Genomic DNA, 26,565 nt, shown 5'->3' on the forward strand with positions numbered 1-26,565 from the left:
ATAACAGACGCAGCAGAAGAAGCTCTCGGGAAAACAGCAGAAAAAGGTGACAAACCCTATTGGTGGGATAGGGACATTGAGAAACAGATTGAGACAAAGAAAAAATTACATATACAGCGATTACAAGACAGAGATAATAGAGAATTACAGAAAAAATATTATACACTTAATAAGGAGATCAAACGACAAGTAATAAATAGAAAGAATAATAGTTGGGAGAAAAGATGCGAACAATATATAGGAGGCACTAGGAGTTCTGAGGCATGGCGTACTATTAAGAATATCAGAAAAAACGCGAAAAATTGTGCATTTCCAAATAACATATCTAATCAACAATGGACAACACACTTTAAAGATCTATTAGAGGAAAAAAGGCCGGAATTTGCAAACGATATGGTGGAAGTCATCGAACGAGAAAATGAGAAGATATATATAACACAGCTAGATGTGAAGAAAATAGCAAAACACCTTAAGAATAAAAAAGCACCGGGCATAGGGGGAATATACCCAGAATTTCTGAAATATGGCCCTAATGAACTGTTCGAGGTCTTGGCTAAACTTTTTGAGAGATGCATAAATGGTGAAGAGTTGCCCACAGATTGGCGAAATTCTTATATAACGCCTATACGCAAGAAAGGAGACAAGAGCAACCATAAAAATTATCGCGGAATTGCAGTGATATGTACAATAGGTAGAATATACTCAAAAATAATACGAGATCTGGTTGAGAAAGCTATAGAAGATAAACAACCAGAAGAACAAGCAGGCTTTAGAACAGGGCGCTCAACTGTGGACAATATCTTTACGATTAAAATAGCGTGCGAAAAAAGAGTACAAAGAAATAGGGAATTGCACATAGCCTTAATTGACCTTGAAAAGGCGTACGATAGCATCCCATTGTCGCAATTATGGATGACCCTAGGAAAAGCAGAGATACCCTATAACTTAAGGAGCTCCATAAAAAACCTATATAAAAATAATTCCACTAGAGTAAGAAATGGAAAAAACTATACTGAAGCATTCTTTACCACTAAAGGCTTACGACAGGGCTGTTGTCTCTCACCTACACTTTTCAAGATATACTTAGATAAGGCTTTAGAGAAATGGAGTAGGAAGATTAGTGAGATGGGACTGAGAGTGGGAGACTACCCATTGTACAGTTTACATTTTGCGGACGATCAGATAGTCATAGCAGAGGACCAGGACGATCTCAACTATATGATACGAAAACTGAAAGATGAATATCAAGCTGCTGGCCTTACAATAAATTGGGAAAAGTCAGAATATATAATAGTAGGGAACGAACATCAAGAAGACCTAATATTAGAAAAGCATAAACTCAAAGGTGTAAAAACTTGTAAATATCTAGGAGTTACACTTAACAAGCAGGGCAGCAGTGACGATGAAATAAAGGAAAGAACCAATAAAGGTAAAAAGGTTATAAGAGAGTTGAACTCGATCTTATGGGATAAAACAATTAAAAAAGAAACGAAAAAACGGATATACACTAGCATCGTCCAGAGTATAATCACATACGGATCCGAAACGTGGGATATGACAAAAAAAAACAGAAACAAATTGATGACGACGGAAATGGACTTCTTACTACGTAGCTGCAGAAAATCAAAAATGGAAAGAGTAAGAAATGACACCATAAGGGAAAGCATGAACATGAACACAAATATAATAGAACAAATAGAGAAAAAACAGCTGATATGGTTTGGACATACGAAAAGAATGGACGATACAAGATGGCCCAAACGCCTACTCGAGTGGATACCAGTAGAGAAAAGAAAACGTGGAAGACCTCGAAGAAGCTGGAGGAATGAGGTAGATGAAGCTATGACATCCAGAGGGCTAGAGGAAGACATGTGTCTGGATAGAAAGAAATGGAAACTGGGGACGGAGAGGCGGCACGTACCGTAGAAATCCGTTATATATATATATATATATATATATATATATATATATATATATATATATATATATATATATATATATATATATATATATATATATATATATATATATATATATATATATATATATATATATATATATATATATATATATATATATATATATAGAAGCAAAAACGAAAAGCATTAACTTTGAAACAAAAATACGATGGTATACAGAAAATTAAAAGTGGAATAAAAGAAAGTGATATTGAAATAAATAAGAACTAAAAGTTCAGATTTTCACGAAATTATATATATTGACATGACGATTGCTTCGACAACACCGAGTCTTTATCAAGACAAGAACTTTTAGTTCTTATTTATTTTGATAAATGGATTTTCATCAAGTAAAAGCCACCTCAGTTCCATTACCTGGATCCTGTTGGAATGGGTTTTACCACGATCCTGCGAAGATCTGCGGTAAAGATACTGTAAAATACTTAAAACGTCAAATCGATAAATGCACTATATTTTTGGTCGTACAATAACCAATTTAATAATATAAGTAAGCAATTCATCCAGTGTTTGTTTTTATCTTCGACGTGGTATAATAAAAAAAATAAGAAAGACGGGGAGACTCGCCTATAAAGATATCGCCTCCGATATATCTGGAATCGATGGAGAATGTACCCGGAGATATTATGAAAAAGCTTTCCTCAATTTATGTAATATGTTTATGATAGCCAGAAGGGGGGGCTCGGCCGCACGAACGCCGTCCGACCCAAAACAAATGGCCCCATATTGACGTTCAGCAAGGTCTCGGCTTAGGTATATGGGTTATTGAATCAGTCAGCATTTATGGCTGACCGGTCATATCATAATTCAAGTCGATGGGATTACCTCTTAGGTGATTAGGGCCATCTTTCTTTGATATCGGGTCGACGTCAAAACCCACTGAAATATAGATGCGCGTATAAACGTCTGCCGAATATATATGGCCGATATTTTTTGAAAAACGGATATGCTCGCGAGATTTATGCCAGGTTCCCGGCTCCCGGATATTACCTAATGGGCTTTTAACGTCGCCTTCGCAGTTCGCGAGTATTTTTTTTGTCCGGGAGAAAGTATTTTGCAGTACCTTAACCTCAAACCTTTGCAGGCTTTTTTATCATGCCAACAGATGTTTAGTCTGCATTAAGTATTATTATTTAAAACGAAAACGGACCGTTTTAAATTTGATTAGGCATTGAATCTGCGGGGTTTTTTCGAATAAGTAGAAGGGTTTATTTTAACATCAGGTGCATGCAAAATAGTTATTCTTTTAGCTCTTTTCGATGGCGCGTTTGTTTCACACTTATCAGTTGAGTCAACCCAACCCTTTTCCGGGGTATCATAAGTGTCGAACCAGGTTTCATCCAAGTAAATAATTGGCCTTGTTGTTCTCTGTAAATCCTAATTTTTTCTAGATATTCCAGTCGCCATTTCAGAATTCTAAAAGATTCCATTAAACACTTCCATAAGGTAGTTCTACCACATTTAACACCGGTTTCATCTTTTTCAAGCCTCCTAATTAAGATATCTAATGTAGGCACGCTTTGTTCCTCGTATTACTGGTAAATTTTACGCCATATTATATCTTGATCACTTTCATCTACACTCGAGAAAATGTCAGCATCGCTTCTTTTTTTCCTCGCTGAAACGGGATTATTGCTGATGCTGGAATATGGCCTTTTCTTCTAAAGATATTTGCTTGCTGGTACCACGTTCAATGAGAGTCAAATAAACATTGTTTATAACTTCCTTAGTATCAATAGAGTAGTGTTTTCTACATTTGGGCGGGAGCATCTCCTGAGATACACTAGACTCGCACATATTTTGCATAATTCGCACACGGTTCAATACACGCTGCATTAAACACGAAAACCAAAGAATATTAAACACAGGTAGGTATAAAATTATTTTCTATTATGGACCTGTTAAAAGTTTATAGATGACTGGGAGACAGGTTATTGGCCTCCATCTTCAATCCGGTGCTCTCTGAGGGTTTTGCAATAACTGGTTAGAGCACTCTGCTACTTTTGTGTGAGTAGAGGTGAGGCTTTTCCACCGGAAGGCCTGTACTCTGCCTTTTCCTGGAGCTTGCCAATCGCTAAGCCTCGCCACCAGATTGCTCACATCTTCCCCCGATATTTACAAATCTTCCATTTGGGTCACATCAGCTTGCCAATTTTTGAACTCTGCGATTCAAGGATTGTTAGAGTTGTGTGCTACAGGATCCTCCCAAAGTTTAGTCCAGAACTGTTATTATTATTATTATTATTATTATTATTATTATTATTATTATTATTATTATTATTTTCCCCTAATCTCAGATTACTCCGGTCAATATGTTCAACATCGGTCCTTAGATAAGATGGCTGAACTTGAGCAACCATATTCGATTTCAGATATCTCCAAGAACCCTGCGCACTATTGTACACGTGTCCAGAAGCACTGCCTTTTACATAGGGATATGAAGTCTTTGGTTTCCAAAACTCAGGGTTTGAAGTCCTTCGTGTAAGCTTTTTGGGATCTCGCCCGTCACCCCGACAACAATGGGTATTATTCGCACTGACTGTAGCCTCCACATTTTTTTTATTTCATCCGCTAGTGGCAAGTATTTATTGATTTTCTCAGTATACTTCCTCGATATATTGCTAGGCAATGGTATAGCCACGTCTATGATGAAAGCTTTTTTTTATCTTTTAATTCTAAGACTATATCCGGGATGTTGTTTGGTACATGGGATGGAATGGGTTTATTCCACTATACTTTTATGTTCTATTATTATTATTATTATTATTATTATTGTTATTTTTTTTTTATTCTTTAGCTCGACGTTGTCGGTTTTTATTTTTAATAAGAAGGTACGGTCTGAGACAAATACTCTTCCTACTGTAAGAAATTTCTGACCAGGTGGCAAGTCTGTAGTATGCTGGCTTTTTGTAGTTCCATATAGAGATATTGTTGAAGGCCGAGAGACTGAAGTGACTTATGAAGTTTTTTGGGTATTAGGCCTGTAGAAGATAGGACCACTGGTATTGTATGAACCTCCCTTTGGCGCCAAACTCTTTTGATCTCGCTAGCAAGCTCAGAGTATTTTTGTATTTTACGGTTGTAAGTATTTGAAAGATTTCTGTTCCAAGGTACTGCGATATCGATTAAGTAGGTTATCATTTCATTTTTAATAGTGAGTATTATATCTGGCCTATTATGTTGAATTGCTTTGTCTGTTATGATAGATCTGTTCCACATCAGTTTATGGGTATTTGACTCCAGAACAGCTTCAGGTGAATATTTAAAGTAAGGACACTTTTGTTCAAGAAGGTGATGTTTAACTGCAAGGTTTTGGTGAACTATTTTTGCTACATTATCGTGCCTTATTGTGTATTCTGTGGGTGCTAAAGTTGAACAACCGTTTAGTATGTGTTCAATAGTTTCTCCATTTTGGCCACATCTTCTGCACTTATCTTCTGTGTGAGGGGTATTAAGGATATATTTTTTATAATTTCTTGTTGGTAGTACTCTATCCTGAATAGCCAGCAGGTAGCCTTCGGTCTCGGCGTACAAGTCTCCGTTGCTCAGCCATTTGTTTGACGCTTTAATGTCAACATCTTCCTGATGCAGGTCGGAAAAATGCCCGCCGTGGACCGCCTTCTGAGCCCATTGATGCAGGATCTCATCGTTTATTTCAATTTGAAATACTGCGTTTCTATCTGCCATGTTTAATGGAGTGTATTTTTTATCTGCCTCTATTACGGTTTTATGTAGTGCAGCATCTTTATTGTAGAAATACTCTCGTAGCTTGTTCACTTCTTTATTGTGCATATTGAGTAGGTGTATTACTCCTCTTCCCCCTTCACTTCTTGGAAGAGTCCATCTCTCACGGCACGAGTTGGGATGGAGGTGACCGTGTTTTTTATATATTGAACGCATTTTGCTTTCTATTAGCTTGATGCTGGTTTTTGACCATTTTATAATGCCGAAAGAGTAGGTCAGTACTGGAATAACAAAGGTATTAAGTGCCTTGCTCATATTTCGACCATTTATACAACTGTTGGCTATTTTGCGCGTTCTTTCGTACACTATCTTCTCGAGTTTTTCTCGAGTGCCAACATGATCAATATTTCGCGCCTGCTCAATTCCAAGATACTTGTAAAGATCCGTCTCTTGCATGTTTTGAATCTCTGATTCTTGTATGTTCACCACGTTAGAAAACTTTCCCTTGTTTATATGGATAGTTCTACATTTATCCAAACCAAACTTCATTCGGATATCCGTGCTAAACATTTCCACTATCCGGATCATACTTGATAGTTGTTGTTTTGAAGATGCGTATAGTTTGAGATCATCCATATAGAGCAAGTGGCTTAACCTATGGGATCTATTAGGAGTCTTTAATTCGAAGCCGTATCGGCTGTTATTCAGAAGCAGGCTGAGAGGATTTATTGACATGACGAACCATAAAGCGCTCAGACTGTCGCCCTGGAAAATTCCTTTTTTAATCCTCATCCTCGGTACAATCAGCGACTTCCCTTGATGGTGGAGTGTTAGGTCAGTATTCCACTTTTTCATGCAAAGACCAAGAAACGTCCGTATTTGGGGGTGGATACCATAGAGTTTCAGTACATATTTCAACCAGGAATGTGGCACAGAGTCAAATGCTTTTTGATAGTCGATGTAAGCCATGTGAATATTTCTATTGCTTTTTATTGCCTGGTTTGATATGACTGAGTCGATGACTAGTTGTTCTTTACAGCCATACGCTTTTCTAATGCACCCTTTCTGTTCTTCAGCGATCAAACTATTCCTGTCTAGGTGGTTGTAGATTTTGTTAGAGATGCATGCCGTGAGTATTTTGTATATAGTGGGGAGGCATGCTATTGGTCTGTACTTGGATGGATCATTGATTTTCGTTGTGTCCTTAGGGATAAGATGAGTTATGGCTGTTGTAAAGAATGACGGTAGTAACTCTGGATCAGACACTATTTTGGAGAAATGCTCGGCTAGGTACGCATGTGTGACCCACAGTCGTTTCCACCAAAAGTTTTGTATTTTGTCTGGACCTGCAGCTTTCCAGTTGGCTGTCCTAGATATTGCTGCTCTAACGTCTGTTTCTGTTATCCTGGAGTATTCCATTGGATTTGCGATTGTAGAAGAGATTTCAGATAGCCACGTTGCTTGTTGGTTATGTTCATCCTTGTTTGTGTATATTGGGGCCCAGAAATTTTCTAATTCTTGGGGTGTTATTTTGAGGTCTTCATTACACTCGTGTTTCTTTTTATCTAAGCTACGGTAAAAGGCTTTTTCACTTACATTAAATAGATGATTTTGGGTTTTCCGTTTATAGCTTTTATTATATCTTGCCAATCGGGCTGAGTAAACTGAAAGCTTCTGCTTCATAGTGTCCATGATTTGTTGGTCGTTAAGGTTAGGAACTTCTCCGTGGCGGCCGTACTTTTCGCTAATATTTTGAACTTGCTTAAGTAACTTAGGTGTGTTGTGGGATTTTTTCTGGAAGCTCGTTAGCCTTCCGATGTCTGTCCTAAGTGTGTCAATAAGTTGGCTTAATCGTTTCTTCCATGCCGGCTCGCCCTGTTTATTCACCACTCTAGAGTCGGACGTAACTTTAAATCCCATCGCTCTAGCCGTTGCAACTGCGGAGCAATAGACTACGGCGTGAACTTGCGCAATATTTTTTGCGTCAAGTAGGGCAGATGGGAGAATTTCAGTATTTAATAATTCGACAATCTGAGATAGTTTCACAGAGGTATGTAGTGTTGGTATCTTAGGTCTATATTTGGGCTCTACATCTTTATATTGGATCAGCGCAGTATGAAATTCTGTTTTAAGCGATTCATTTAAAGCATTAGTACCGATCTGACGGTTTGGTATATTTGTGCGGTCTACTATTAGCTGCTTTGGGGAATCGTCAATAGGAGTCATTTCTTCTATGTGGTCCTCATTCTGATGAGTAATATGATCTTCTACTTCTCGCCTGACCTCATCTTTTATGCTGTTAAGTGTTGCAGAAGGTAAGAGATTCCGTCGTTTGATTGCACGTATTTGGTCTGAAAGTCTCTGTGCACTAGCGTTCATTTCTGGGTATGTGGTAGAGAATTCTTGATGTAGTTCATCTCTATATCTTAGCATATCTGTTTCTAGGTTAGTAATTCTGTAGTATATGCGCATAAGAAATGTGTTTATTTCATTAGTCCATTTTTTGCGCATTCGAGGTGCTGTAGGTACAGCGTGCCTTTCTTCATCAATGGCCCCCTGCCCTAGAGCTGGAGGAACATTTTCTGAATCTGCTGCATTTGCTGAAGTGTTGCCGCCATTGTGTCTTGTGGTAGCCATTCGCAGGGTGGCGCCACTCGGTCCACCACCGACTGCAGGAGACTGTAGCTCGGGTTCCGGGGACCCTCTGCCTAAATCCCGTTCACCATAAAGTTCATCCGAGGCATCATTATTTTGATTCTCCATCATGTTTTAATGGGGTCCTGTATAACAGGGTTGAGTTCAGCCGCTCCTAACCTGGAGAACAGTCGCTGTTCGCCAATATCTGGCTATCCTCACTTAGTTTAGCCTGCCGGTGGAAGCAGTTTCCGGGGTGTGGCACGTGGAGCCATAAGTGAGAATTGGGTGCCCTGTGAGGACCAGTTATCGCCGACCACTCACCGATTATATCGTTGAGTGCCACCGTCCTTGATAAAAGGTACTACCTCTACAGCGCAACCCCCAATCACCCCTTATTATTATTATTATTATTATTATTATTATTATTATTATTATTATTATTATTATTATTATTATTATTATTATTATTATATTATAAGCTTATAAGTTGCGTATGAGAAACAAACCAACAAAAGGAAATGAATTTGGGCAACGTATGGCTGGTCGTTTTAGCATATTTTAACACCATACCCGAGGCGTGGGAGCCATCACCTGTTGATAAAATGCATCACCTGACCGCTGGGAGCATCGGTCACACATTTGCTTATGGTTATTAAAAGGCAGGTGGATAATCCATTAGCTCGCCTCCACTATGGTCTTAACTTATGACTTATGCTAATATCGACAAATAAATTACGCGACATTGTCGCGCATCGATATTTATCTCCCGCCTATGGACTCTCCTTGTGCCTTCGCACTCAATAAGTTTAAACAATTATATTCTCGTATATAAAGTTAACATCTGAGACGCAAAGCACGTCAATCACCAAAAACCGATCTTATAAAGTGGAATTCAGTGGCGTACCCAGATTTTTTCGGTAAATATGTTCTGTAAATACTTAATTGTCTAGAAACATATATTCTTTAAATTTACGTATATTTTGATATTTTAGAAAATACGTGTTAGCATATTTTTTTATTGCTATTGTGTTATTATTTTTTTATTAGAATAGGAATAGAACTAATAGAATAAAAAATAGTACAATTTTACAACAACCTTCCAACATTCTCATAAGTGATTTTTGATTGTTTTCTATTCTGTAGTTTATATTTTTTTCGCATAAAATAATAATAATGGGTACATTAAGTAAAATTACCGTAAAATTGAAAAATATATATTCATTTAAAACAATATGTGTACTTAATTATACATTTTTGAAAACCGTACAAAAAGTTCAATCAAATTTAAAAACAAACGTCAAACAAAACGTAGCTCTTGGATTAAAAAATATATCTTTTACAAAAAATCTGACTACGCTACTGGATCCTATTTGAAAAGGTGTTTCAGATCATTTCAAAACCACAATGAAAAGTGAAAACGCCGTACGTACTCATGTTAGAAGGAAGGAAGTAGGAATTAGGGAGTTAGAGCCAGGGAAAAACTTTTCGCTAATAGTGGTAGAAAAATTTCTTTTATTTATTTTGTATATTAATTTATTATTATTTAGTTTAAAGACAAGCGCGAAAAAGTTAAAGTGGTGAGTACTTGTGTAAAACAAGGAGTAAGGAGTTACATAAATAAATAAATAAATAAATAAATAAATAATGATATAAAATTGGAAAAATGCTTAGGTGGTTGCTGTCAAACATTTGAATATAATTTGTACATAATTTTTTTAAAAATATATATTTTTTTTGACATAATTTTTTATTTGGAATCTCAAGTTCCAGGGAAAATATCAGGAGGCAAAGAAGTTTCTAAATAGTACATAAAAATTAAAAAAAAAATCCTTTTCACGTCATTGCATAAGTTTTTTTTTAAATTAATTTGAGCAATTGAGAACAGTAGGAGTGGTCTTATTCGAATTTAAAATATAAGAAAATATGCAAACATTTTGTTTTTATAATAATAATCTAATAATAATTATTATTATTATCACTATTTTCGTTTTTAAATTAAAACATTTTTATTTATATGACAAACTACACTTTAATTTAAACAAGGAATCGCTTCCTTAAGTTTTTCGCATTTGAAACACCCTGTATAGTCCACAGTCACTTTGGTTAGCTAGGAGTGAAGTAACTGTGAGATACAAATGGATGCCGATAAAACTGTGAAGCATTAAGCACGGCACCAATTTATTTTATCTATTGAAATAAATTAAAAGATAGTAGCGCGTCTTACAAAAAAAAAAAGGAAAACCGACGAAAGTCCTTTTTCCACCCCGCAATAAATTCGATAAATCTTTTATTGGCAAATATTTCCTTTATAAGCGGATCCGCATCGGCCGTACCTCATAAATAATTCCTCGCATAACAGGATATTCTTTACATAAAAAGGATATCGATGCCGATTTTATCGGAATAGACGAGAGAATATTCAATAACTTTTCCTGGGGGGTGTTTGCCTGTCCCCGGGGGCTGGCGCACTCACTTTTCCACTGTCCAAATCGGCCCCCGCGGGGGCCGCAGATTTCCCACTTACTTTATAAAACGCGTGATATTCGAACGGGCAGGTTTCTCTTTCGGCCGTGATGTTTTTTTTTGCCTTGAATGATGTGCGGTGTTCGGAAACGTATAAGATGATTTTTTTCTTTCAGGGGGGCGCAGACTGGTGATATTTTGGAATTCGAGGAGAGAGCCCGCTGTTAGAAAGTTAATACGTGTACAGTGGCGTCAGCTAGTCAAACAAACCGGAAGGGGTCACTTTTCCTAGTGTAAATATGCTCCAAGAAGAAAATATCCAACGAATGAAGTGGCTCACCCGACACGAATCCCATAGAACCTGTATGGGATTACGTTGGCAAATGTGAACGGTTATTTTGAAAACACCAGGAAAACGGCCACTTGAGCAATATGGCGTCGGATCGATTCGGTGAAATGGTTACAACTTCCTTGCAGAAATTCCGATATCGTAAAAAATTCCAGTGTTTTCTTCCGAGAAGACCACTTCAATGTAAGTAAAGGTTATATTACTATGTACTGTTATATCATCGTAAAATCCCACGTCCAAAATTACAATCATTCTACTCCTCTCTTTAAGATTAAAATTGAAGGTATAGGTTGTGTATTAAGCCCTGCCAGTCTGTTTTATTTTAGATAGAGAAAGATGGACAACTATTGTCAATACAAAATGGGGTTTCATTGTCAAGATCGCAGAAACAGAATACGACAAACTTGTTTGTAATAAGGGATTGGCGTTGTAAAGTGACGCTTCCCGCACGCTGATTGAATTTTTTTGATCCAAAACCAAATTACGCACAACAAGCAGTGCCACAAAAGGAAAAGTCTCAATTTTTTTTTAATATGTGCAAGATAGGTGCGGTACATAAAAAAGTTCCAGAATGTTTCGCGGAATCTAAAAATGGACTAATATACGGGGTGTTTCATTTAAAAAAACGAAAGTTGATATACGTTACGAGTATATTTGGCAACACCGTACGGCCAAAAATATTTTACATAGGTAAGTCATTCTGCACAATAGGACACTCACCGCGAATAATCCTCTACATTGTTAATTATATTCATCGCAATCGAAAACAGAAACGCACACGATTTCCCGAAAAATCCGAATGAAAAATGATGCCAAAAAAAAATTAATTAATCGAAAAACAAAGGAACAGTCGCCCGTTGCCCTATCGACGTTGACGGAACTCATAATAACATGCCGCGCATGTCCGTCAATCGCATAATAATACCCGGGTAACTGGATCAAGGCGGCCGCGGCTTTTTTCTCAAGACTGCTTTTCTCTCTGCGTTCGGAAACGATAATAAGCCGACAAAGGCGCGCGTGTGTGTCTTGTCGATTTCTTTACATGTCGACTACCTTGTTTTCTGTCATACCTGTCGATATCTTCAACGAGGCAATTTATTAATCCCGCGTGACGTAATTGGACGGAGCGGGGAGAGGAAAATTAGCGACGTTGTTGACGGCGTGACGTCAAACAGCGGCAGAGTGACGTTTACCGAGCGCGCCTGGAGAAAAATACAATACAAATTAACTTGCGTGCATAGAAATGGCCCATTGTTTAGGTTTAACATAGTAAAATAACTGCACCAGTCAAATTGACTTTTTTTATTTTTCGTTGGTCACTACCAAAAAGGCATATTATGGTCTCATCTGAGAACAGAACAGAAACCCAATTCGACCCATTCAATTCAATCCAATGTCCCATTCGTGAAAATTCCAGTTGCAAAGGTAATTTATTTAAGTCTCTAACAAGTTTGTTACTATCGCTATAACTACTGCATGAACACGATTCATTTGTTTAACTGTAGCTACGCATAAAAAAGATCAGCACCCTTGACAAATTTAAACTCATACCAAAGCATTAAATTTCCTTCCAAATAGCATGTTTATTTCTTATGTCAGATAAACAGTTTCTAGAAAAAAAAATTAAACCAAAAACTTGTGCACGCAAGTTTCGATAGAACTACGTCTAATCTAATTAGGTAACTTAAATATTGGGCATCATAAACATTAGTCTCCTGATGGCGTGAAACGCTTTGTTTCTGAGAAAAAACGTATAAAATTAATTTTGTAGGTTTTTCTTCATCTTTTACTTCTATTGGCCAAGACTACTACGATCATTCGGCCAAATTTTGTAGATATCGTAAGTATTACGTATCGTTGCCTTGCTCCTATATATATTTGTTCGATGTATAGAAAATAATGGAAGTTATGTGGAAAATGTTTATCATTAATTATTGATATTTTTATTGTTTAAATAATAAAATTTTATTATTTTATATCTTAAGTTATTTAACTTACGCTGCAGACCTTTAGTTCTGATTAGTTGTCAATTGTAAAAATAGATAATATGGTTGCTATCAAGGCAGGCTTGGCCGTTTTTAAACAATATGGCTATTGTTGATTGTTTTTAAACTGAAATATCTCAATCAATTATATGTTTTTGAAATCAGGAATAAAAAATAGGGCATGACAGCTTGCATTCGTCGTTTGTTTTTTCCTTCATCTTCATATAGGTGGGAGTCGAAATATGATGAATAACAGTAAAAAAAAAAGTTAAAACGTTCAGGACGTGTGTTCATATGATGTTTTCTTTTTGAAATTTTGAAATGAACCCAAAAATTGCCCCCTTAACTATTGAGATTTAATTAGATAACGCCCTGTATAATTACAGGCTACATATCATAATCAAAGGGTTGAAATATTAACGTAGACCTTGTCGGCCAATTATCTAAATTAACCCCTGCTAATCGGCGTAATTAAGAAGTAGCTTTTAACAAGACGAGCCTTATTAACTCCCAAATACCAGTGGGGAAATATTAAATTTATCTCCCCCCCCCCACCCCCCCGCTTCATCCGATGGAGGGAAAGTTCTACGGGCGATGGAAATAATTTCCATCGAATATGCCCCCCTAATGATCACGGGCGGCGATGTTCATTTGCAAATGACTTCATCTCTCGTTCAACTTCCCGCCGCCAATTCGAGCAATCTTCGTATTAAAAGGGTATGAGCCCCGATCGCTGCTCAATAATAAGAAACTCGACGGGATAATTTTGACAGGCATTCGGGGCCGATTCGCCGGAAGAAAAGGACCCCCGACAAACGCGCCGCGGGTGGGATGAGGGGGAACGAGGCGACGGAGCCCTCTCTCTAATTTAAACGGCTGCGGAAAAGTTTTTTTTTTTGTTTTTTGTCTCTATGTACACGGGCACTTGAGGGTATAGTCTGTCTCAATCTTCATCGTACTGGCTTTTGTCCGCAATTATGAAAGTTACCTGCGGACTGCAATAAAGCTCGGTTCCGGTAGGTGCGTATAATCTTATCAAATTACACTGAAAAAAAAAACAATGATATTAAATACATACCACAAATTCACGGCTACGAGTATCTATACTATTTATTAGGGTGCTTCAACAATTTTTTTAATTTTTTTTAGCTCTTACCCTCTCAAATGTTTCTTTTTGATATAAAAAAAATGCTCACCAAAGGTGAGCCCTGTATCTCAATTCTAAGAGGTCGCTATTTTTATTTTAGTTTTAGATTTAATTAACACTAGAAAAATTCTTTTTTCACTAAAATTAAATTTACGTATAATGTTCGGTATTTTTTACAAAAAACCAATTTATATTGTTAAAGTTGAGTCTTAATTACAGCCATTTATAATAATAATAATTTTATTCACATATTGATATACAATAAAAAGGACACGGTTCGGATGAACAAAATCAGATATTTTGTGCCTCCGTTTTTAAATCTGTCCTAAGAAGAAGGTAGCAGCGTTAGGCAGGAAAAATACACATAAAAAAAATACCCAGTACGATCTGTGCAACTAGAGGGACTTACACTTTGGAAATAGTTTACAGCAGACATTACTTAAATAATTAATGATAATAATACTTCACGCAGGTGTGTGGAAAAGGTATTTTTTAGCAATTTAAGAGATTGATCCAATGCATTATATGTTTTAGCCATGTTATATATAGAGGATCTTTCAGAGGTGTGACGTGGAGGGGTTAGCAGGCCTTTAAATCTTAAATGTAAATTGTGAACGTCCGTGCGAAAGCTGATTTTTTTAAAAAGATAGCGTGGAGACTTCAATCTTATAATTAATGGAGATATCGTCGATTATTCATATTATGCCATCGGACTTCCTTCAGTTTATGACTACCAGGCCTGTCGCGTTTAATCCCAAAAATGAATCTTAGACAGTTTCTGAATTTTTTGAATCCGTTCTGAGACAGCCGCTGTCAGACATGGGCTATAGACGACGTCACAGTGGTTAAAAGAAGATAAAACTATCGAAACACAGAGGACCTTTTTTAATGATTGATTTAAAATATTTTTAGAACCATATAAGCATTTTAAGTGAGCAATGGATTTTTTAATGCACATGCACACATTCCATATAAAAGGGTCTATCTCCTTTAAAACCAGAGATCGTGAAGTTAATCAAGAAAGATAATGTTGGCGGAAGATAGACGTCAACTGCTTATATGTTTAGGATGCTAGTGTACACCACAGGGTGATACAGACCTATAAAAAAGGCGAACAAACATTTGCATCACCTGAAAAATGAAACTTACTGGTATCGAAGAAATACCACAAACCAAGGGCTTATTATACTCCCTTTTCAAAGCAGTATGAATCAATGTAACTTTTTAAATTTTGTGGTAAGGGTAGAGAAAAAGTATAGATCGTTGTAGGAAAGATTCGAATCAGCATATACTTGAATTCATTCGACGAACGATTAAATACCACAGACCTATAAAAAAGTCGGACGAACATCTGCAAGACCAAAAAAATTAAACCCTGCCTGATATTCGTCTTTTTTTATAAGATTCTTCAGAACCAATAAAGTTTAGAGTTTTGCTGGTATTAAAAAAATAAGTTTTATTACTGTGTGTAAATTGTTGAATTATCAAATTAAAAAATAAACAAGTTACTGGTATCGAAAAAATGCCACAAACCAAGGGCTTAATCTCTCTTTTTGAAGCAGTATCAATCAATATAAGGATTCAAATTTTCGCAGAGTGTGGGAAAGAATCGAATCATCGATTACTTGAATTCATGCGATGAAGGATTAAATACTACAGACCTACTTTTTATAAAACTACTGGATTCCTCCTCCTATTACAAAAATATTTTTTATTACCTTGTGTAAGTTGTACAATTATAAAATAAGACTATTATAGTCTTTTTCGAAGCAATATCAATCAGTATAAGCTTTCAAATTTTATGATAATGGTGTAGAAAGAGTATAGAACGCATATTGTACGAAAGATTCGAATCAGCTTATACTTGAATTCAGTCGACGAACGATTAAATACTAGTATACACCACAGGGAGATACGAAATTTCCGAAAAACATGTTTATTACACCCGGTATAAATGAAAAATGAACTTTTCAACGACCTGAAATGCAAAAAAAAACTATTCAACTCGACGTAGGCGGCATATTCGATAGGATATCATCCCGCAGAAGCTTCAAAGACGTCCTCCCTCATCCGATCGCTTCGATATCGATTCCATCGAGAAGTGGTCCGTATATTATATACCGAAAATGAAACCCCGATGGCTTTTACTTACCCTCCGCAAATATAGCAAGAGGATATAAAATTTTCAAAAGCGCGGAAACCGCCGAACACGCTTAAATATTCCATTTTGCAACGATCCGGAGTAATGGACGAAATACAAGAGGCGGAGCGGATCCCCAGGATTCATACGCGTAAGGGACCAAAATAAAATTCGGCTTAATCGAAACTTTGAAAATTTTATTTGCCGAAAGCAATTCGCTACCCCGTCGCGGGAGCGGCGAGGGGTCAGGGGGCGAGGTTACTGCTTCTCCGTTTTACGCGTTTTGGTTATTTCGTTTTGTTCGATTGGCGCTATTTTTTGTTATATTGACGTTTGGTACCGAGCCCAAAACAAACGCGTAAAACTGGGGTGGGGTGGGGGGGTGATTGCCAAAAAATAATTACGACGATTAAATACCACAGACCTATAAAAAAGTAGAACCAACATCTCCAAAACCTGAAATCCCACCTGATTATAAAATAAATCCATAAACAATTTACTGGTGTCGAAGAAATACCACAAAACAAGGGCTTATTATACTCTCTTTTCGAAGCAATATCACTCAATATAGGCTTACAAATTTTATAGTAATTGCAGAGAAAGCGTATTGCAGATTGTAGGAAAGATTCGAATCAGCGTATACTTGAATTCATTCGACGAACGATTAAATACCACAGACCTATAAAAAAATAAAACGAACAACTCCGAGACCTAAAATCCCACCTGATTATCGCCTTTTCATGGGACTCTCTAGTACCGATAGAGCTTGCATCTTTTTAAAAGGTTTTTTATGATATTCACCAAGAGGAATACAGAAGATTTGTAAATATAATTACAGCTGCCCGTGGAAGTTTCTTTGAAAAAAAAATAAAACTAAGCACAAGTAAATGCAACTCCGAAAATTTTGTCATCATTTTTTTTTTTTGGAGTTTAGTTTAGCTCGTATTGCAGTATTTAGGCAGCAAACCTCAATTATGTCATTGAAATCCCTACCAATGGACGGGCGTCGAACTAAATCAAATTTTATTATCGGCTTAAGGTCGCGTTAACCGAACACACTCTCCGGTACACCCCCGGCCCCCCGGCGGGGGATGCAAAGTTCCCCTCAAATCCCGCTGCGAACCACGTCACATTCCATCCCGTATACGGATTTATATTTTATAAGGGGGAACCGGGAGGATTACCAGATATTTGCGATTGACGGATTTAATTTAGTTATTATGACGGATAAATGGATTTTGTCGCTGGAAATTTTACCCCCGAATTAAAGCGTCCGTCGGCGGGCGGGTGGGGGGCGGCGAGCGCGTTAAAGCTCTCGCAGATGTCTCGATTTTTTTTTTTGCAAATTTCTTCCGTCGTCGTTTCTGGCAGTTTTCCGAAATATCAGCGAAAAATGCCAACTGTCAGGAGTGGGATTCGGTGGGTCACTTTTAAGCCATTGAAGCCACATAAAAACAATGCAAATTTGGGGCGTGGTTTAAATACCCCTTAGACAAAGGTGATATTACCGACAAAGGATGTGATTTTGCTAAAACATTTCTTGGACCTTATGATGTGGTCTCAGATGTACGTAACCAAAATGTAAAGCACGAGGAAAGGTTGAAGAGAATGTTACTTTATATAACACAAATAAACACTTGGGAGAGTAAGACAGGAATTTGAAGATCCTCTGACGACTTACGACAAGGCAAAGAAATTATTAGTATCGAAAATATTTGTAGTAATGAATGAATTGCAGTCTATCACTGAAACCATTAACAAATTTTAATTATGTTAATGTAATTTTAGGAATGCAGAAAGGTGGTTTTAACTCATTATGCGGATTTGAAAGCGATCAACAAGACCAAATATTCCTGAAGTGCCATAGATATTGGGTTGGTTATACAGGGTACCTCACAAGCGTGGCGTCAGCCAATTTTCTCGCAAACCCCTGATGATTCATTGTTGAGATTATCAGATATGGGCATCCAGTTTTGATTGAATGATTTGATTTGAGTACTACCTAAGTAAATGTTATTAATAATATTTAATATATACGTCAAAATGGCAGTAATTATTTGACCTTTCTTAGCACCTTCTTAGTTGATAACCGATGATTTTTTTTCACAAATAGCAAAGTATCATCGAATTAGCGTTTTCATTTGGTTTTAGAAGGGAGGTGTTAAGGGCCTTCTTCTGATAATGAGATAGATGGAGATAATTGAGAACCCCTGCTGTCCCCTTTACCTTTACAGGAATAATATGTTGTAGATCTTTTTATCATGATAAGAAAGTTTGATTCCAGATTCTCGGATTTTAATATATCTGAAGTAACGTTCAGAGTTTCAAGGAAAGGGACTTTAGTAAAGAGAAGTGCTACGTCGAAACTAGCTAGATTGTTCGAGTATAACAAATGGAAACTAAAGAATTACTTGATTGAAAGAAATAGATACGGTGAAACGAAGACCCATTAAAAGAACTCAGAATTAGAGACTCGGACGAGGGGAAGAAAAATCCTGGGGGGGGGGGGGGGGAGGCAGGCAATTCGGAACGTATCAACCGAGATATAAAAAAGTATCCGGTGGTGTGGGGCAGAGAGAAAAGAAGTAATTTCGTCGGCCTAATCCCCGAGATTGTAATCGGGTAACGGCTTTAACCGAAAACAATATGTATCCGTGAGTCCGGGCGATAAACAATACCAATATGCCGGGTCCGGTACGGGCGGGGGCGCGGCGCGAGGGGGCAGAGACCCGGCGCTCCTCTCCAGCGGAAAAGATTAAGAGCGAGTGCCTTGCGGCGGGAACAGATAACGGCGAGCACTAATCCGAATAACAACATTAAATACGACTCCAATTTGCCGCCCTGCGGATTCGGAATGATTCGTCTGTATACGCCGCAAAACCCCCTACCGCCACCTAAGAAATCCTTCAGCACGTACCCGGACACGCTCGCAGGAGCAAGAAGACCCGCAGCAGGAACTCTCTAATAAGTTTCGCGTCGGTTACGGGACGCGAGGTGGGGGCGGACGGGTTGTTTTCTGCAGGACACGGGCGGCGGCGGCCGCTTCAATTAATGCGGCGGCTATTGACGCGGTCGAGAATTTCAAACGATTTCCTACGATGTTATACTTATCGAATAGCCAAAACAAATAGGCAAAAGTAAAAGTTTTAAAAATGTTAAAATCTTAATTTTTATATTTTAAAAAATTTTAATATTTGGTCGTTTCAACTCGAAATTCTATATTGAAAAGTCGTATGTTATATCGAAATTTAAACATTTCCTTTTTTCTATAGTGTCTTGTGTTGTATACAAATTTAAAATTTTCTTATAAAAATTATTTTTTTAATTCGAAATTTTACTTCAAAGTGTTGTGTTTTATCTGTAAGTTTAAAACTTTCCTATTTCAAATAGGAATTATATATATATATATATATATATATATATATATATATATATATATATATATATATATATATATATATATATATATATATATATATATATATATATATATATATATATATATATATATATATATATATATATATATGATGACACTATATTCCGGGATATCATCCGTTCGCTCGTTGAACTCCGACTGGAATCCTGCATCCGACTGGAATCCTGCAAATCCTGCATCCGGCTGGAATCCTGCAGACGTTTCGCCAAAATCTCACTTGGCATCTTCAATGCTCGCGCTCCGAAAACACTTCGAACACTGTCGAACAGTGAGCAGCAGGATTCCAGTCATATAAATGTCGTATATTATATGGAAATTTTTTATTTTCTTCTTTTATCTCGAAATTTTACCTTCAAATGTTTTGTTTAATAGCGAAAATTTACATCTTCGTGTTCTAACCAGAAATTTTACTTGAAAAAGTTGAGTTTTACCTCAAATTATATAATAAAACATCGTGCTTTATATCTAAATTTTAAACTTTCTTGTTTTATCTCGAAATTTTAGGATGGAATTTCGATCTGTAACTCTAAATCTTATACTTTCCAGTTATATCTCGAAATTTTATTCTCGATTTTTTTTAATGTCTAAATTTTAAAGGTTACAGCTCAAAAGTTTCGTGTCTTAATTTGAAATTGTCTTTCGAAATGTTGTGTTTAAAATTTGGTGTTTTTTTCAGTATCGAAAAGTTGTATGTTGTATCAAAATTAAAAATTTCCTTGTCTTATCTCCACTAAAATTTCGATCTCTAACTCTGCATTTTATAATTTCCAGTTTTACCTCGAAATTTTAAAATTTCAAGTTGTAACTCTAAATTTTACTCCAACTCCAAATTTACAGTATTGTATTTTCTGTCGAAATTCCAAAAACAATGGTGTTAACTCGAAATTAAAAAATTTCGCCTTTCAATGCGAAATTTTAGTTTAACGTGTTGTGTACAATTAAATTGTAACTCGAAATTTAAAGTGACGCGTTTTATCTCGGAATTTGATATTTTTGTATAACTGGAAACCTCACTTTGGATTTTCGTATTTTATCTCAAAAATTTTAAAATGTCCTGTTTTACCTCTAAATTTCAGGCTAAAATTTCGACTTATAACTTGTAACTGGAGAGTCATTAAAAAGGACAATCCGGTTGTGGAATATACAAGAAAACCGATTATTATCTTAGGCCAAGAGGGAGAGATCTTCGAAAAATGAATGGACTGAGGCTTTGTGATTTGATTTAGATGTTTTAGGTTTGCTTCTTCTCTAGATGCGAGCGAAACCGAAAAAAAACTGGACTCGCAATCAAACCGCGTTAGAAATTCATGTCGGCTACTGGCCGAAACGGCGGATTTAAGTAATTAAAAAGATGTTCTTTCCGTCATAAAGGCGAGAGATCTTCCGTCATTTCGCTGCGCGCAATTCGTTAATTACTTAATTAGTTCCGTTTGAAAAGGTGATCAACGTCCGAGGAACGGCTTTTGGTTCGACGCCTTTTGGAACTCCTTTTTTCCGACTTCGTTAAAATTTCGTTAATTAAAAACAGGCAAATAAGGCGAGCGGATTTTACGCTGCTCGGGCGTTTTGTTCTTGCCGTTTCCTGAAAGTCCGAAAGGTAAATAAACGAACACTAAGCATACAGGGTGACCAAGATGGAGAATCCTGAGAGTGGGAATTTCAGTGCCTGCTGTGGTAAATTAGGAATAAGTTGTATTCTTCCGTTTAGAAACTTAATTTTCATCGCCCGCTGAGATAACAAAGTAAACTACTTTTTACAAAACGTCTGGATTCCTCCTGCGTCGATTTTTGCTGACGTTTCGCCAATGATCCTATTGGCTTCTTCAGAGCTTGACTGAAACTGGCTCGCATTTCACTCTATATCTGTTTATATATTGTTTGAGGGGGCGGAACTAAATGAGGCGCATAAACACAGTCTCGCATGACTGATTACCACATTGGTGATTGTTAAAGGCCTACGTCGCGGTTAAGATTGTTTGCTTATAGATTTTTATGGACTCTCAAATAATGTATAAGCAAGTACAGAGTAAAATGCTAGCCAGTTTCATTCCAGCTCTGAAGAAGTCAAGAAACGTCAGCAAGTTTGACTCAGCAAAAGTTTTATAAAAAGTATTACAGTAGTCTGCGGAAGTTTCTTTGAAAAATTAAAAGTGGTTAATACTTTGCTTCAAACCGATCTTACTTTATGTTTCTGATTGCTTTCTTCTTTCTCTCTGGGAAGATGAATCAGTTTTTTTGCAAGTGATTTTACCTTGGGAATGTGATCATTTACCCCTGTGTTCGGATGTATAAATATGTAGTAGCGGCAGGATATCGAAAAGACTCCTTTGTTCAAGCTGTAATGAAATATGGTAGAATCAGCAATTATTCTAGAAGCTTCACTGGCAGTTAAAACCAAAATTGCTTACTTACATACGGCCGTTTGTTTTAAAACTAATCTTTGTGAAGTAAATAATATTGAATAATATTGATATGACCGAGAGGTTATTTATTCATACGTCAATCAGCCAGTATGCGATCTTCTTCGTGGGTTATCGCTACGCTCGATAAGTTTCCCTAAATACCGTAACTGCCTTCATACCATTTATTAGCAGCTCATCATTTAATATTTCTTTGCCTTCTCTTTTTAACAATATTACATTCGAATCACACGGCAAGGTGAGCCATCAGTTGACTATCAAATTGTATGCGCAGTATCGATACCTCGACTGAGAGAATTTCCAGTACCTACTAGCTTTCTTAAAATTATATGTAGAAAATCTCGAAGATTGCTAGCCAAATACATCAATTTGTTGTAAAATTTTCCAGTTACATACAGTCTGTATTAGCCATCTCGATTCGTTAGAAGAGCCCAACCCTATCTATTTTGTTCTCTGGTCTAACTACGCAAATCGCGAGTTTTTCCGCCTTCACTTTTCCTTTGGTCTGCAAGCAACAGGATTGTAATTTTGTGGAAGTTTTACCTATTTTAGGGATTTATCCTTTTAAGTACATATCTGTAACAGTTTTCCTTAACCCGGGTTTTCCTAAGATATTCTTCTGGACACTCGAGTATTTTTCCCGAGGTCGTCTCCTCTGGGTTATTAACAACGACCCTATTACTGGCCGCTTACATCACATTTTGTCTTTGGCTTTGGTTCGTAGATGTCGATAGATTCTTGCGCAAGTGTTAACTCTGATGTGTAATGGATCAGTGAGGTTGTGAATGTAAATGGCAAGTGTGGGGTTGCTTTAGGAAAAAAAAAGATTTCTAAATGCTATGCATTTCGTGTTCACTTCTATACTCCATTTGTCATACTCTTCAATCAGCTTGCGTGTCATGAATTCGATGTTGTCAACAACTTGTTCTTGCTCTTGGGACCCTTTTTATGTATGATTGACAAGTAAGACATTCTCCATTCTTCTGGCACATCTTTAAACTTCGTTTAGTCAGGATTTTTTCGAAGTATTGGTTTCATTCTTGGGCGATATTGGTGAGACTATTTCCTTCTTCCGTTCTGTTTTTTTTTCTCTTGTTGTTTTTCATGCTTTGGCTTGTGATTCTTTGTACCTTAGTTTGCCGTTAATGAATTGTTATTGTTATTAGTTTTCCGCCCTTCTTTTGATAACCCAGGGCCTTCTCTGCGAGTGTCTAGTGTAGTTTAGTTTTCTTCTACCTGCTGTAGCCTTGTACTTTCGTATTTCAAGCTAATCGTGCTAAATCTTGGTGGCGTTTACTTGTTTGCCGATTCTTCTTCTCTTTTAATATACTCCGCTGTCCTTGTTTGTTGGTTTGTTACAGTTTATTTCTTCTGTGCTTTTCTTTGATATCCACAAGTTGCCTGTCCATAACTTTCCCGCATTAAGAGACAGAACTCAATTCATTCATTCATTTAATGAGTTTAGACGAACAAAACCGCTGCTGCCGACCTGGAAGAATTCAATAACGGTGCACGAGCAAAACTCTTAATCTCGCAGCGGATACCATCATATCGCATGATGGATCGCCTCCGATTCACGAAGGTGAATTTTATTGCATCGCTTTCTACGCTGTGTGCACGTATACATCGAAAGTTGAAAGGTTAGCTTCCGGGGCATTCCGGTTGCCTTTTCATATCGAATTCAAAGTCTGATTTATCTGGCCGGGGCGTAATTGATTGCCCGATAAAAACGATACAGGCACAGGCCTTTTTTTCCCTTTGTATCAATAATAGAACACTCTACATCGGTAAAAATGATTTATATCCAGTCTCGACTGCAATGTATCATCGAAAGCGAAACGTTTATCATACCGGGGCTCTAAAAAGATCGATTTTAATTCAAGACCAAGAAAGATGTTTCTTCAAGAGACAAATTCATCCTTTTTTGCGGAACTAAGAGCTGTTATTCATTAGGAAACAACTAATAAACGTCAAACCCCAAAGTCTCCATCATCACTATCATAATTTCAATCTTTTTTGGATGTATGAACTACGTACATTCCAAAAATGGATCAGAGATTGAGCTGAGCGCAAAGATTTGTCACGTTGCCATGACAGAGAAATAGAGAGGGAGATACAGGGTGACAAATATATATATATATATATATATATATATATATATATATATATATATATATATATATATATATATATATATATATATATATATATATATATATATATATATATATATATATATATATATATATATATATATATATATATATATATATTCTCACGTATTGATTCACGGATGGAAAAATGTGATGTCACTATACTCCGGGATAACATCCGTTCGCTCGTTGAACTCCGACTGGAATCCTGCAAATCCTGCATCTGACTGGAATCCTGCAGACGTTTCGCCAAAATCTCACTTGGCATCTTCAATGCTCGCGCTCCGCTCGTGTTCGAAGTGTTTTCGGACTATTCGGTCTTTACATCCATCAGGAATATTCAAATTGACACGAGCACATGAGGGGTTGAAAAATTGTAAGAAACGATTTCGTGATTTTTTGTGGAAACAAACCTAATTAAGTCACAAAGCACTAATTTCAAGAACAATCATCGTGAGCTCTTAGCCGCATATTTCACTGTATTCAGTAGTATAATACGACCAAAAATATAGTGCGTTTATTGCTTTGACGTTTTAAGTATTTTACAGTCCCTTAACAGCAGACCTTCGCAAGTAAAACGTGGTGAAACCCATCCCAACAGATTTGTATCCTACATTAAGTAGGTCTTGCTTGTGATGGACCGTAACGAATATTTGTTGAAACTTGATTTTTTTTGTTTGAAACGTAAATAGATCGTTTTAAATTGGATTAAGCATTGCGGGCTATTTTCGAATAAGTAGAAGCATTTATTTAAACATCAAATTCAAATTTATTTACATATTTTATATTTACACGTCAACTATAAAGTATAAGATATCAAAAGATATTACAGTCTATGCATCACATATTATAATACTAATAAATAAGCAAATACAACTAATCAAAAGTATAAAACAAAATAATGTACAAAACAAATTAATAAAAACGAAGTCTACAAAATTTAAATAGCATTATGCCAATCCCAACCACAAACACTACCTTATCTACCCAAAATTCATATTTCCAAAATCAAACTCGAGATATTCCCTTTCAATTAGAATATTTTTTAAGTTTGCTATAGACGCATTTAAACTTAAATCCCTTAATTTGTTGGTTATCAAGGATACAAGTTTATGGAGTCGTATCTCTTGCGCGGTTCAAAAATTTTTTGGTCTCGTAACCGGCTTTTGAAAAATGATGTGTTTTGTATACCCTTGCACACGGGATTTTTTATTTTTTTAGAATACTTCGCGACCCTCCAGCCTCCCAATTTTGAATAGGTTCCGTCACGGGGCAAAGCTGCATAGTGTTTTAACCCTGCAAGAACTGCATAAAAATTACTGAGACTTAAACAACAACGTGCGAACGAGCCGTTGCGTACTTTTTTGAAGAAAATGGATCTTCAGTCTCAAACACGTGACGACAGTAGCGATAGTAACGATTATTTAAGTGACTGGTACTTTACTATTATTATTATATTTAATATTTTGTATATTAATAATGATACTATGTAGAAATGTAATGAAATAGAACGTAATTAATTGTTAGTTTGTACTAATTTTTATATGTACATATTTCAAGAATTGCTAGGTGAGAAAGATTGAAAACATACTTATATCCCGCTCGGCAGGGTGGTCTATAAGGCGCTGCGGTCTTGGAGTAATGAACAGTAGGCAGAGTTAATCGCGGGGTCGGTTGTATAAGCACTATATTTCTGGTCTAAGTATAACAACCAATAGCAGAATATGACTTGGCCAGTGTACACTCATAGTACAAAAAACTGTTGACTATAATACATAGAACACGTAACTATATACTATATTTACGGCTTTCTTAAAATTAGATTCAATACTTCATGTCCGCTGGACGTAAAACTTATTTCGTATACGCCTACAATGATTTAAATCCCGCCTATTAATCTTAAACGTCAATTAATCAAACCAAATGCAATGCGAATTATAACATACTCGTAATTAAAAGTAATTTATACGTTTGTGCAGCCGCCGCGCCGAATGCGTATTGCACCCACTTTACTTTCCCGACTAAATTTAATCTGTGTATGCGCTTTTGGCGGGTGCGTTTTTCACTTAAAACTCCGCATGCCAATAAGTCCAAAACTAAAAGAAATATTTAATTTATGTAAAAAGTAGTCAAAGTGTGGGGTCAAGTAGATATTTCCTAAAGTTTAAAAAA

The 26,565-nt window shown here is 36.6% G+C and overlaps 1 protein-coding gene across 1 annotated transcript; it reads right to left on the minus strand.

Annotated features, from left to right (window-relative positions):
* Positions 1 to 5,359: 5,359 nt before the first annotated feature.
* On the minus strand, positions 5,360 to 8,426 carry LOC132697180 (uncharacterized). The gene is made up of 2 exons (XM_060662475.1): positions 5,466 to 8,426; positions 5,360 to 5,413 (listed from the first exon to the last, which is right to left on the minus strand). Exons 1-2 carry the CDS (start codon positions 8,424 to 8,426, stop codon positions 5,360 to 5,362), a joined length of 3,015 nt encoding a protein of 1,004 aa, XP_060518458.1.
* Positions 8,427 to 26,565: the final 18,139 nt, after the last annotated feature.

Source organism: Cylas formicarius, unplaced genomic scaffold, assembly GCF_029955315.1.
Source record: "Cylas formicarius isolate icCylForm1 unplaced genomic scaffold, icCylForm1.1 PGA_scaffold_1__22_contigs__length_36826433, whole genome shotgun sequence".
Lineage (NCBI taxonomy): Eukaryota > Metazoa > Arthropoda > Insecta > Coleoptera > Brentidae > Cylas > Cylas formicarius.

Bases quoted from the DNA above. Each gene is read 5' to 3' on its own strand.
- LOC132697180 (XM_060662475.1), bottom strand. From the start codon at position 8,426: ATGATGGAGAATCAAAATAATGATGCCTCGGATGAACTTTATGGTGAA. The intron at 5,414-5,465 runs GTACTACCAACA...CCCCTCACACAG, and splicing joins TGCTGGCTATTCAGGATAGA to AAGATAAGTGCAGAAGATGT.